This window comes from Ips typographus, linkage group LG8 (genome assembly GCF_016097725.1).
Source record: "Ips typographus isolate SLU linkage group LG8, UJ_Ityp_2.0, whole genome shotgun sequence".
NCBI classification, from domain to species: Eukaryota; Metazoa; Arthropoda; class Insecta; order Coleoptera; family Curculionidae; genus Ips; species Ips typographus.
In genome coordinates, this window is record NC_138429.1 from 58,095 (window position 1) to 69,130 (window position 11,036).

At 33.1% G+C, this 11,036-nt stretch overlaps 2 protein-coding genes across 2 annotated transcripts; one reads left to right on the plus strand and one right to left on the minus strand.

Annotated features, from left to right (window-relative positions):
- The first annotated feature begins 37 nt into the window (after positions 1 to 37).
- On the plus strand, positions 38 to 3,219 carry LOC145732872 (transmembrane protein 115). The gene is made up of 3 exons (XM_081985415.1): positions 38 to 819; positions 879 to 1,052; positions 1,103 to 3,219. Exons 1-3 carry the CDS (start codon positions 116 to 118, stop codon positions 1,329 to 1,331), a joined length of 1,107 nt encoding a protein of 368 aa, XP_081841541.1. The 5' UTR covers positions 38 to 115; the 3' UTR covers positions 1,332 to 3,219.
- bora (aurora kinase A activator-like protein bora) lies at positions 3,184 to 10,433 on the minus strand. Its single transcript, XM_081985406.1, has 7 exons — positions 10,295 to 10,433; positions 5,738 to 5,946; positions 5,370 to 5,677; positions 5,112 to 5,318; positions 4,875 to 5,060; positions 4,642 to 4,818; positions 3,184 to 4,585 (listed from the first exon to the last, which is right to left on the minus strand). The coding sequence occupies exons 1-7, from the start codon at positions 10,313 to 10,315 to the stop codon at positions 4,347 to 4,349; spliced, it is 1,347 nt and encodes a 448-aa protein (XP_081841532.1). The 5' UTR covers positions 10,316 to 10,433; the 3' UTR covers positions 3,184 to 4,346.
- Positions 10,434 to 11,036: the final 603 nt, after the last annotated feature.

Genomic DNA, 11,036 nt, shown 5'->3' on the forward strand with positions numbered 1-11,036 from the left:
ACAAACAGAGCTGTCAAAAAAAGTTAACCTCAAAAAATGAACTTCACTTCTACCACTGTACTAAAATAAATATTTATTAACTCAAAACTAAAAAGTAATGTTTTGATTTGTTAGAATGGCTATGTGTAGGGCTTTGATGAGGAATATTCCGTATTTAAAACAACAATTTGGGGCTTTACTAGGAAATACGAGCACTTCAGTCAAATTCATATGTGGTGTAATTCTAATAAGTTATGGACTATCCTACTGGGATGATGCTGTGGAAGTTATATCAGTCACCCCAGGATATATCATGCCCCCAAATCAAATTTGGTCTTTATTTACGTTTTGTTTCATGGAAATTCATTTTTGGGAGGTGTTAGTTGATATTATTACTGTGGGATTGTGTGGCAAACTGATTGAACCACTGTGGGGACCTATAGAAATGATGACATTTTTTGCTCTGGTTAATTTTGGTGTGGGCATATTAACAACCACCTTTTACTTTATTTTATATTATTGCTTTAATGATACAAGGTATTTGTATAGTGTTTATATTCATGGTTTGGCTGGATACATTGCTGGAGTATCAGTGGCTGTTAAACAGATTATGCCTGATTTAGTGATAATGAAAACACCTCTAGGAAAACTAAGCAACAGAAATATACCACTCACTGTTTTCTTTCTGTCTGTGATCTTTAAGCTAATAGGATTAGTTGATGGCACATACCCTACCATGTATTTCTGGGGAATGATTGTTAGTTGGATGTATTTGCGTTTCTACCAGAAACACAGCAGTGGTTCTAGAGGCGATATGGCAGATTATTTCACATTTGCAAGGTATCATTCACTACAAAGGCATAAAAGAGTAGAATAGTACAATTTTTGAACTTTTTCAGTTTCTTTCCAAATGTTATTCAACCCCCTATTGCTATTGTTAGCAATAGCATCTATAAAGTTCTAGTTACAGTGGGTATTTGTAAGAAAAGTGTCAGAAAATTTGATTTGGCTAATCCTACAGGAGTCACTGTTACCATTCCTAATATGGATCAACACGACATGGAAAGGAGAAGGTCAGTATTTTAATGATGCAACTTGTAAGTACATTGTTGTAATATTTCAGACAAATTGCTCTCAAAGCCTTAAGTGAAAGACTTTCCAAATCCTACAGTGACAAGCAACCCTTGCTGCCCACAACATCCAGCTTACCAAAGGTTTCTTTACCACCAACTGTAATGCAAAGCTCAGCAACAGCCTCAGTAACTTCACAAGTACATCAGCAAAATTATTCTGAATCAATTCCTTCAACTTCACCTTCCAATATACCAGATACATCAGATTACAAAGCTTGAGTTACAAGACTAATTATTATTTATTGTGTTTTTTTTGAGTTATATGCAAAATGATACTAGTACTAGTACTTTTTGCTATTTGCATTAGCAAATCATCTTTATTGTCTTGAAAAGCATCCACCTTTTGATAGTAATTTTTAAATTCTTCCTATTCAAAAGGAAATGACAGATTTTGATGTGGTTTGGGTTATTTAGAGTCTGGATGGAAAAAGCACTAAAGTCGTGAAAAAAAGAGTTTAAAAAACTAAATTATTTTCTTCAAAAAAGCACAAAACTCTTTCAGAGATGCAAATTTTTTTTGAGTTCAACTTTTAGAAATTTTTTGAAGATTTCAAATTGCTTTAGAAGCATACGGAAGATTTTAGACTGTTTTGAAAACTTTCGAAAGTCTTTTGAACTGGTTGAGAGCATTTGGAAGGTTTTTGGGCAGTTTAAACAGCATATTGAAGGTTCTGGAATGCTTTAGAGGCATTTGGAATCTCTTACACGTTCACAAAAATTTTTGTAAGCTTCTAAACAGCTTTAATATCTTCTGGGAGCTTCTAGACTAGTTCTAAATGATCTTGAAAGCTTCTAGACTGTTTTGAAAGACTTCCGACTGCTTTTTTTTCGGACTGATGGTTCTGGACTTCTTTTAAGACATGTGAAGTGTTCTAAAAGCTTTTGGAAGCTTCTAGCCTGTTTTGGAAGGCTTTAGAGATATTTTGTAGTTTTGGTAGTGTGTAAAATCGTTTTAGACTACTTTAGAAGCATTTGGAAGGTGTTTGGGCAGTTTAAAGAGCCTTGAAGGTTTTGGACTGCCTTTAAGACATTTGAAACCTTGTAGACGGTTTTAGAAACTTTTGGAAGCTGTTAAACTGCTTTAGAAGCATCCGTGAGCTTTTGAGAGTTTCTAGATACATTGAAAAGCATTTGGAAGCTTCTAGGCTGCTTTGTAAGCTTTGCAAGGCATTTTAGAGGTTTTATAGTGTTTTTACATTTTTTTAGATCTCTTCAGGAGTGTCTGGAAATTTTTTGGTCAGTTTAAAGCAAAATTTCTAGAAATCCGGACTCAAGTTATTACTGTGCTTGATTTATTATTGTCTTTTGGCTGAATAAAGTGAGAGAACAACTTGTGCAAACAATTTCAAATTTTACTCACTGGACACTTTAGTGTCCTATGAAACATGTGACTTGTCCTGAAAAGTACTTAGATTATGTAACAGATAATGTTGAACATACAACGGCATATGGTTTAATTCAAAACTGAACACTAGTTATATCCATTTTCCGTAAAATATTTTTCAAAAACGTTTTTCCTACTACTTTGACTGTTTCTGGACACCCTGTATGGTCCTGTCTGGACACTTATATGGCCTTTTTTGGATAAATCAATATTTCTTGAGACACAAGTGGTTAATTGGAAAACGGCCAAAAACATTCTGAGATATTGATCTCAACAACACTGTCATACATTAAAATAAAACCAAAAAAAATTATTGGGGTCAATTGGGGACTGTCTAAAAATTTGACATTTTTGCACCCTGTATAGTGCTGTTACAGTGAATTAAAGTTAAAGTTATTTATACAGCAAGAAGCCAATAAATCAAGCCCATAACGGGATTAAAATCTGTCAATTCCTTTCGAAATGGCGAGGTTTTGAAAAGTTCTTAGTTGACGTGGGGCGCAGTTTAGTTTGTTGTTATAAAGTATTTATTCTTGACTGCAGGAGACTAATAATTATTCAACAATCATATCAACATTTTGAGGGATTAGTTCAGTTTTTGATAAGCAAAAACCCTTACAACTCTGTTAATATAGTACCTATTGTAGATAATAAGAATTTTAGATTTGTAAGGAAAAAAATATATGATTGTTAATTTTATTTTTTAATATATATTAACTTAAACAGGACTTTATTATACAAATCGAATACATTTTGGTACTAACCTGACTCTATAATAGTGGTTTCATCTCATAAATAAGTCTTTTCCATTACAATTGCACCATAACACTAACATAAGTCCATCTTATCTAATAATTACCTGTTACATAAATTACTAATATGTAGAGTCCGGATCAAAGAGCACGGAAGATTTTACACTGTTTTGAAAACTTAAAAAAAAAAATTAAACTACTTGAAAGCATTTGGAAGGTTTTTGGACTATTTAAACAGCATATTGAAGGTTCTGGAATGCTTTAGAGGCATTTGGAATCTCTTACACGGTTAGTACAACTACGGTGGACAGTTTAAAGAGCCTTGAAGGTTCTGGACTGCTTTTAAGGCATTTGAAACCTGGTAGACGGTTTTAGAAACTTTTGGAAGCTGTTAGAACTGCTTTAGAAGCATACGGAAGCTTTTGGGAGCTTCTAGATAAATTGAAAAGCATTTGGAAGCTTTTAGAAGCTTCTAGGCTGCTTTGTAAGCTTTGCAAGGCATTTTAGAGGTTCTATAGTGTTTTGGAATGTTTTTACATTTTTTGAGACTACAGAAGAATTTGGAAATTTTTTGGTCAGTTTAAATTTGTTAATTGATACTTAAACATTTTGCAACATGTTTTTGGCGTTCAGAAACTTTCAATATCTCAATATAGCAATGTTTTGTCAAAAACTAGTTAAACGATACAAAAATAGCAGTAAATAAGCACAAAAAACTGACTTAAGCACAAAACGAAGAAAAAAGCATCAACAAAATCTGAGATGTCAAAGGTTGGTTGCTTTTATTATTTGCAAAAAGCCAAATTTCTAGAAATCCGGACTCTACAATATGCCTCCATATGGGGACGTGAAACTACCGTAATAATCAGTTCGGGCGCCGTTTTTTTATTAGAAATAAAAGTTGTAAAAACGTTTTTAATGCTCAGCAGAATAATCACCAGCCTGTCATATTTAAAAAGGTTAGGTTTGCTTCAAACAGTCAAAAGAGTCAAGTTTTTACAAACTAAGCTGGATTTTCTGCTTTAAAACGTCCTCAGTCTTCAACCATTTAATTTTTTCTGATAAGAAATAAAAAATAACTGTTTAACACAATAATCGTCAGACTTGTAGTTTGTATTGTCTTTTACTAGGAGTGGACGCAAACACGTGACTATGATTATTCCCATCCGTAAAATCTCCAGTGCTCTGAGTACAGTAGCCTACGTCCGTTTGATCGTCCTTAAAGAGTTTACTGCCCCTTTTCATTAAAGCATCCTCATAAAATGTAGCATTATCATTAACCTGATTTTTGTCGCCCTCTTCTTCTTTGAAGCTTTCACTCAATCTTTTTCTTTGACCTAAAAGTGCAAAATGCATATATTCGACTTGTTTAGTAGATCCTAATTTGTTTTACCTTTTCCTATATACAATTTTGAGTGAGGAGTATTAGAATTTGATATATCCATCATGTTCACGTCACTACCAGAGCAGTGAGAATCAACTGACATTTGTTTATATTCTATGCTCCAATTACCACTGAGATCTCCTTTTTTTGCTTGATCTGACATTCTGAATGAATTACAGTCCCCTACTGTATTAAGCAAAATTTTAATTAGCAGGAAACTAAATAGAATAAGTCAGTTTTACCTGATTGTGATACACCAAAAGAATTGTCATTATCCAAATCAGGAACTACCAAACTGGCATCCACACTCATTTTATCCGAAAAGTTTAAGCGACATGCTTTTGACTTAGATGAGTGAATTTTAGGAGATGTTTTACTTATAGGTGATAAATTGCAGTATTTCAGTTCTGGTATGATTGGTTCTAAGCCTAAAACAATATAATTTAATAAATTTGCTACAAAGAGTAAAAAATACAAACCATAAGATTTGGCAGGTGACATAACTACTGAATGATTATTGGCCCCAACCTCATCAACATCAGATAGACTCTTAATATCAAACTTTTGAAAAAGTGAAGTTTCCTCACAACTTGCCTCGTCCTCACTGTATTTAAAATATGGTTCCAGAGCTTCTTCCAGTTCTGCGGGCAGTACAGGGGGCAACGCTAATACAGTCTGAGTGGTCCCTATTTAAAAATATTTGTTATTTTTTATACAAGTTTCAACTTGGTCAATACCTTCACATGTATCTTTCATGCATGTCTTAACCGGTGTATCACTTAACATGGAATTATCACAGTCTTTAATAATAGGAACATTTGAAATTTTTATATTCAAGGGACTTGGCAAAATTGCTTCCTCACTGAAAAACTTTTCGATTTTTTGCTGCACCAGCTTTTCAGTGGTGGGGCTCTCAGTTGTCACATGTTGACTGATGGTAGTTTCATCGATTTCAGCCGGTTTCAATAATGAAATATCATCAATTGTCCACTTGAACTTTTTCTCAGACTTTGGGGTTGAATTTTGTTGATGAAAAACACTGGGACTAAAAATTATGTTTAACCAGTATATATATCAATTTGAGACCAATAACCAAAATACATACCTGAATGTGGGTAAATGTAGCTTATCTAATAGATGAGATTCAAATGGGTTTAATATTTTAGAAAATCTTGAGGGAGGAGTTGAAAAGTTTGGCAGGTTCCTGAATGGACTATCTGCTGCAACCCCCTTTGATAAAGGTTTTTTTAGGACGTCAATCCCAGATTTTGATGGAGTTACATGTTTATCAGTCGTGTGCTCTTTGCAGTCCATCTAAAATATAAGTGTATTTCTTGTTGAACTGTGGGATTATAAGGTTTGTGGGAAGTAATTTGTAATCATACTTACAATTAAGCCAAGTAGTAGACAGGAAAATCCCTTCAGTGTAAAAAGTAACTTAAATAAATATATATAATATCAAATCGAATTAAACTTCATAAAAATTTGAGAATAAAAACCACAATTAAAGTTTTCTGTTCCTTAAAAGCCTTTATGGGGCTGGGTGGTTTGTCCCTTTCAAAATCAAAAGTAACGGATTAGGGAACCGTTTTTCCTTTTGTCATTATTTTGATATTTATGACAAGTGACATTGACTAATTGTAAGTGACATTAAAATAAAATTGCAGCGCCACGACCACTCTCGGTACTAATCTTTACCACATTGTTTCTCTTCTTGTTTGAACTGTTATTTTGTTATTTTTAACTAGAATCGGATTTGATTAGAGTGTCAGACAATTAAAAGTGATAGTTTCAGATATGTATTATATAATTTTTTGATAAAGTATTCTAGTTAAGTTAGAGAAGATACAAGGGTGTATGATTGAAACTTGAAACAACTGGTTGGAACAACTCAAATTGTTATTTTATGTTAAAAACACCACTTTTGGTTTTCTTGTTCTACAAATTAAAGAAAAAAGCATAAAATGATCAAACCAGTACCAAGATAAAAAAGGAGATCTGTGTTAAGCTGTAACTAAGTTTAAGAAGCTTAAAATCGTTTAAAACATCACAAACTACCCTTGTGTAAACTCAGTTCAGCTTTATTAAGGGTGAAACGACTAACACACGCACTCTACGCACAGCTGTTCCTTGTGTAGATTCGCTGCCTTTTTCTGTTTTTGTATGGTACACATCTGTGGGGTTTCACACACTCTGGGGCACGAGCTTGGGTTCAACAAAGAACCAGCTGTTCGTAAAGTATCCCAAAATTTGTCGATTTAAACCTCAATGACAAATCTTATACTTATTTATTTAGTGTAATGCATTGAAAAAGTAATGCAAAAAAAATATCAAAGGTTATATGGAAAAAATTTGAAAAGAATTTACTTTTTTATTTAATCTCTTTTGGTGTTTAGTGACTTTTTTAAATATGTTTAACCAAAAGTATTTATTATCAAAATCATAACGAAAAACTTTTGTAACAATGAGATGGTGGTGGTTAGTGGGGGTGTTTTATGTATTGTCCCACATAGGAGGAGGGGTGTACCATTTAGGGTCAGTATATAAAACCCCTCAGCTGGTCCATCAGAGCACACCAAATGTGTGTTTACTGAAACTTTGTTGAAAGGTTCCAATTTGGTTATTTTTTTGAGTGTTAATTATAAGTTGAGTGACATTTTTATAAAGAGCTATCAGAATGATTAGTACCATGGATCAAAGGGACTTAGTGAATGGTAAGTTTCAGAACTTGAATTTGATAAAGTGATTAACATTCAGCAATACATACAGATTTTCTTTTCCAAGGTTAAAAACCAATTTCACTATTAGTGACTTTGGAAAATACAAAAAGCTAAAAATGAGTCATTCTATAGTAGTAGGGAAGTAATGAGTACCATCAACTACATCGATGGTACTGAAGAATGTCGGTTAACCCGTGACGTTAAATGTGGTCTTCTCTTTTTTAAACTTCCGGAAGAAATGGGGGTGATTCATTTCATCGAATATTGATTTAGACTGATCTGATGAGTATCTTATTTTAAGTGTGCGTCATTCAGAAGAAATTGTATTATATACAACTTTAGTATTTTTTTCAAAATTGTATAAGTCAACCTGAAAATGCTCTAAACCGTTTTTTTATCAGAAACATTCCAATCACCTATATCAACTCTACTCTTGGAATGTTAAAAAAAAATGACCACAATTTGTTTCGCAGTCTTGTTTTTGGGTTCGGAAGTACCGAAGAAAAACGAGCTCGCAGCCAGCTAGCGGTATGATACTCTGAGATAGGTACTTGGTACCACAGTACCATGCGCGAAAAACCACACACAACTCGTTAAATCGATGTGTGTTTCGGTGGCAATGACTTAAATTTCAGTTGTAAACATTCCACTTTTGATAAGGTGATAAAGCACACGTAAATTCCAGTAAACAGTTTTCATTTGTGTTGTTAGATTGCAGAACGTCACAGTTTATAGTGAAGGTGTTTTTAGAAAAAAATGTGATGATAGTGGGTTTTGAGAATGGGAGGAAGCTCTTTTAGCATGAGGGAGTATGTAATCAAGCATCCTAAACGGTAGGTGGTCTACGTTTCTTGTAGATTTTATTATTTAACTGTTTGTCTGAAGGATATTATACCTACTTTTAATCTGTGTTACCTATATTTCGTAACTCACGTAACTGTACGTTCATTTAAGATGATATTAGGAGATTTAAACGGATAAGTTCTAGGATATCAGTAAATGCAAGACATAAAGGACCTCCCACAAAAAATTACTGATAAAGCTTATAATCTTTGTTGTCCTTGCCAAGATGTTACAACATCAAACAATTATTGTATTCCAGTCAAGTGTGATTATTGTTATGGTGTCAAGGCTCGTAAATTTGTTGCTCTAACTTTTTCCAAAAACAGGAAATTCGGTTTGTTTCACTGAAATCAAAGAATTGAAATTGTTCTTGGATGTAAAAAGGAAATGCACTTTGTAATACGCTTTAGGGGAGATTGCCAACCGACCTACTCTCAAAAGTAAAAATCACGCCTGGTTATTACAGATTTATCTATTAATTCAATGAATGAAAAAAAGAGAATGGCAATAAGAAGCACTTTCATGACCTGCAATGTAATTTACGTGATTGATCGAATATTAAAATTAAGCCCGGAATTATGATATGGATTTCACTTTTTTGCATTAAAAATAAAGCCTGAACTAATTGCTTAGTGTCTTCTATAGAGCAAAAGTTAAGTGATTGTTATGAGGCATATGGTTCAGTCAATTGTCTCATTAATTTTCTACTTAGAGATTAATAAAGTAATAAATTATGAAAGCTTGAAATATAAACTTAAAACTTTATCAAATGTTTTTTTTTGCCAGGTGATATTTCTCAAAATGTCTACTAGAAAGTGCAAAATACAATTATATCAAAAGTTACATATTACAATCGTTATTGTTTTACATAAACTGGCATTCTTGTAGTGATATGAACTAACTAGTTATAACGGTTATAAATATTATCAAATTTCGCACATTTCATAGTCAGTATTGAATTTCACATCCAGGAAATAGGCAAATTATGTAACAGCCCAATTAAAAACGAAAGCAAGAGTATAGTATCATCGTTTCATAGTCTATGGGAACATTGTTATAATTGTTATTTGATAAAACAAAAGCAATTTGCGGGTGTAGCAATAATTAATAGTAAAATTTGATTTTGCAATGCCCACCGCAAAACTCAAGTAAAAGCATTTCTATGAAAGTTACGGTTAGAATAATTTTATGTTATTCATCCTTTAGATTTTGTGTTGAATAATAATTGTATAAGAATCCCCCCTGTAGGACTAATCATGAGTAAGAGAAAACTTTATGATTTCACCAAAAACCACTGTAAATTATAATAATAGGTCAAGGTGGGCTTAGTTGAACAATTTGGTTTATTCAGTAACAATACAAATATGCGTCCTTTAACCGTGCAGTTATATTGACAACATCGTTTTCAATAATTAGCGTTCCTTCGTAAATGTAACAAATTATCGATAGCAGGTGTCCTACTTTCCGATCTAGTTAAAATGCATTTCATAAACGTGTTACAATACGCGAGGGTATTTTCCTTTTCGGTGTTTCACTTTAGGTATTCAAAACAAACCGATTTCAGCATAGGAATTAAGTGTTTTATGGGTACAAGGCAATTTAAAATATATTGTATTCCAATTCCATGATTCAGGAAGTACAATCTGTTTTATACAAAAGCGTAAATCAAAAGTATGTTATCATATTTTTTTCTTTTTATTTAGATAGTTTACAACCCTTTTCATAGCAACATTACTTAGAAAAGAAAGCAAATTTAATAATATAGGCTCCATTCGTTTCCAAGCTCCATGGAACGAGCAGAGCGTTTTTGACGTCACGATGACGTAATTTGGCAAAACCATAATTTGACCAATTGTCAAATTACGTCATCGTGACGTCAAAAACGCTCTGCTCGCTCCATGGAGCGATTTATTTATAATTTTGGTTGTTTGGAGTCTTAAATTTATCGATTAGGTTATTATTTTGTGTGAGTTGTATTTGTGTTTTTCATATTTTGATATTTTTGGTAACCGAAAATGTCTAAACAATGGAGTGGAGAGCAAACAGTGGCTGATTTTGCGGCTGATGTTTCATGTGACATACAGAGAGTTACTACTTACCTTACTTTGTAGATTTACCATCAAGAAAAACACACACAGTCCAGAATCACTACCAACACCAGTCTGCACAATTCAAATAAAGTAATTTTACGAGTAACTAAGGGCACTGATTTAATTTTTCCGCTCTTATTTTGCTTTTTCCCAGTTTAACCTCACTCTCGTGAGTCTTGTGAAATCGGTAAACAACTGAAGCACTGTCAATGTCAACTGTCAATCAATATGTTTCTGTCCTTTGCTATCACACACTGATGCCATGTTGCTCTCGTAAAAAAGGGTATTGATAGACACATAAACTAGTGCAGTTACCAAAAAAATCGTTTAAGAGCGCTTTCTATTTGTTTCTGGAGAAGTTTTATTTACATCCGGTGTTGATTTACAAATTTACATCAATATTGGGGTCTATATCGTTATTCACACATTACTTTAAGCAAACTCTAATGTTTATCAAGGATCACAAAACATTTATGGTATTTAAATAAACATGTATTTAATTATTACTTAGACACAATACATTAAAAGTATCCTCGCGGTTGATCAATTCATTGTTGGTAAATACCACTGTCATTTGGCACGTGATATTGTCCAAAAATCCATGCGTCATATCACATGACAGATGACTATATAATAGTAAGTAACAAAGGCAAACCGCCAGGCTTTTACGCTGAAACACTCATTAGGATAGTCATCATAGCCGGAAGAAAATCATATTTCAAGTTCAAGACAACTTTATGTTGAAAAATCT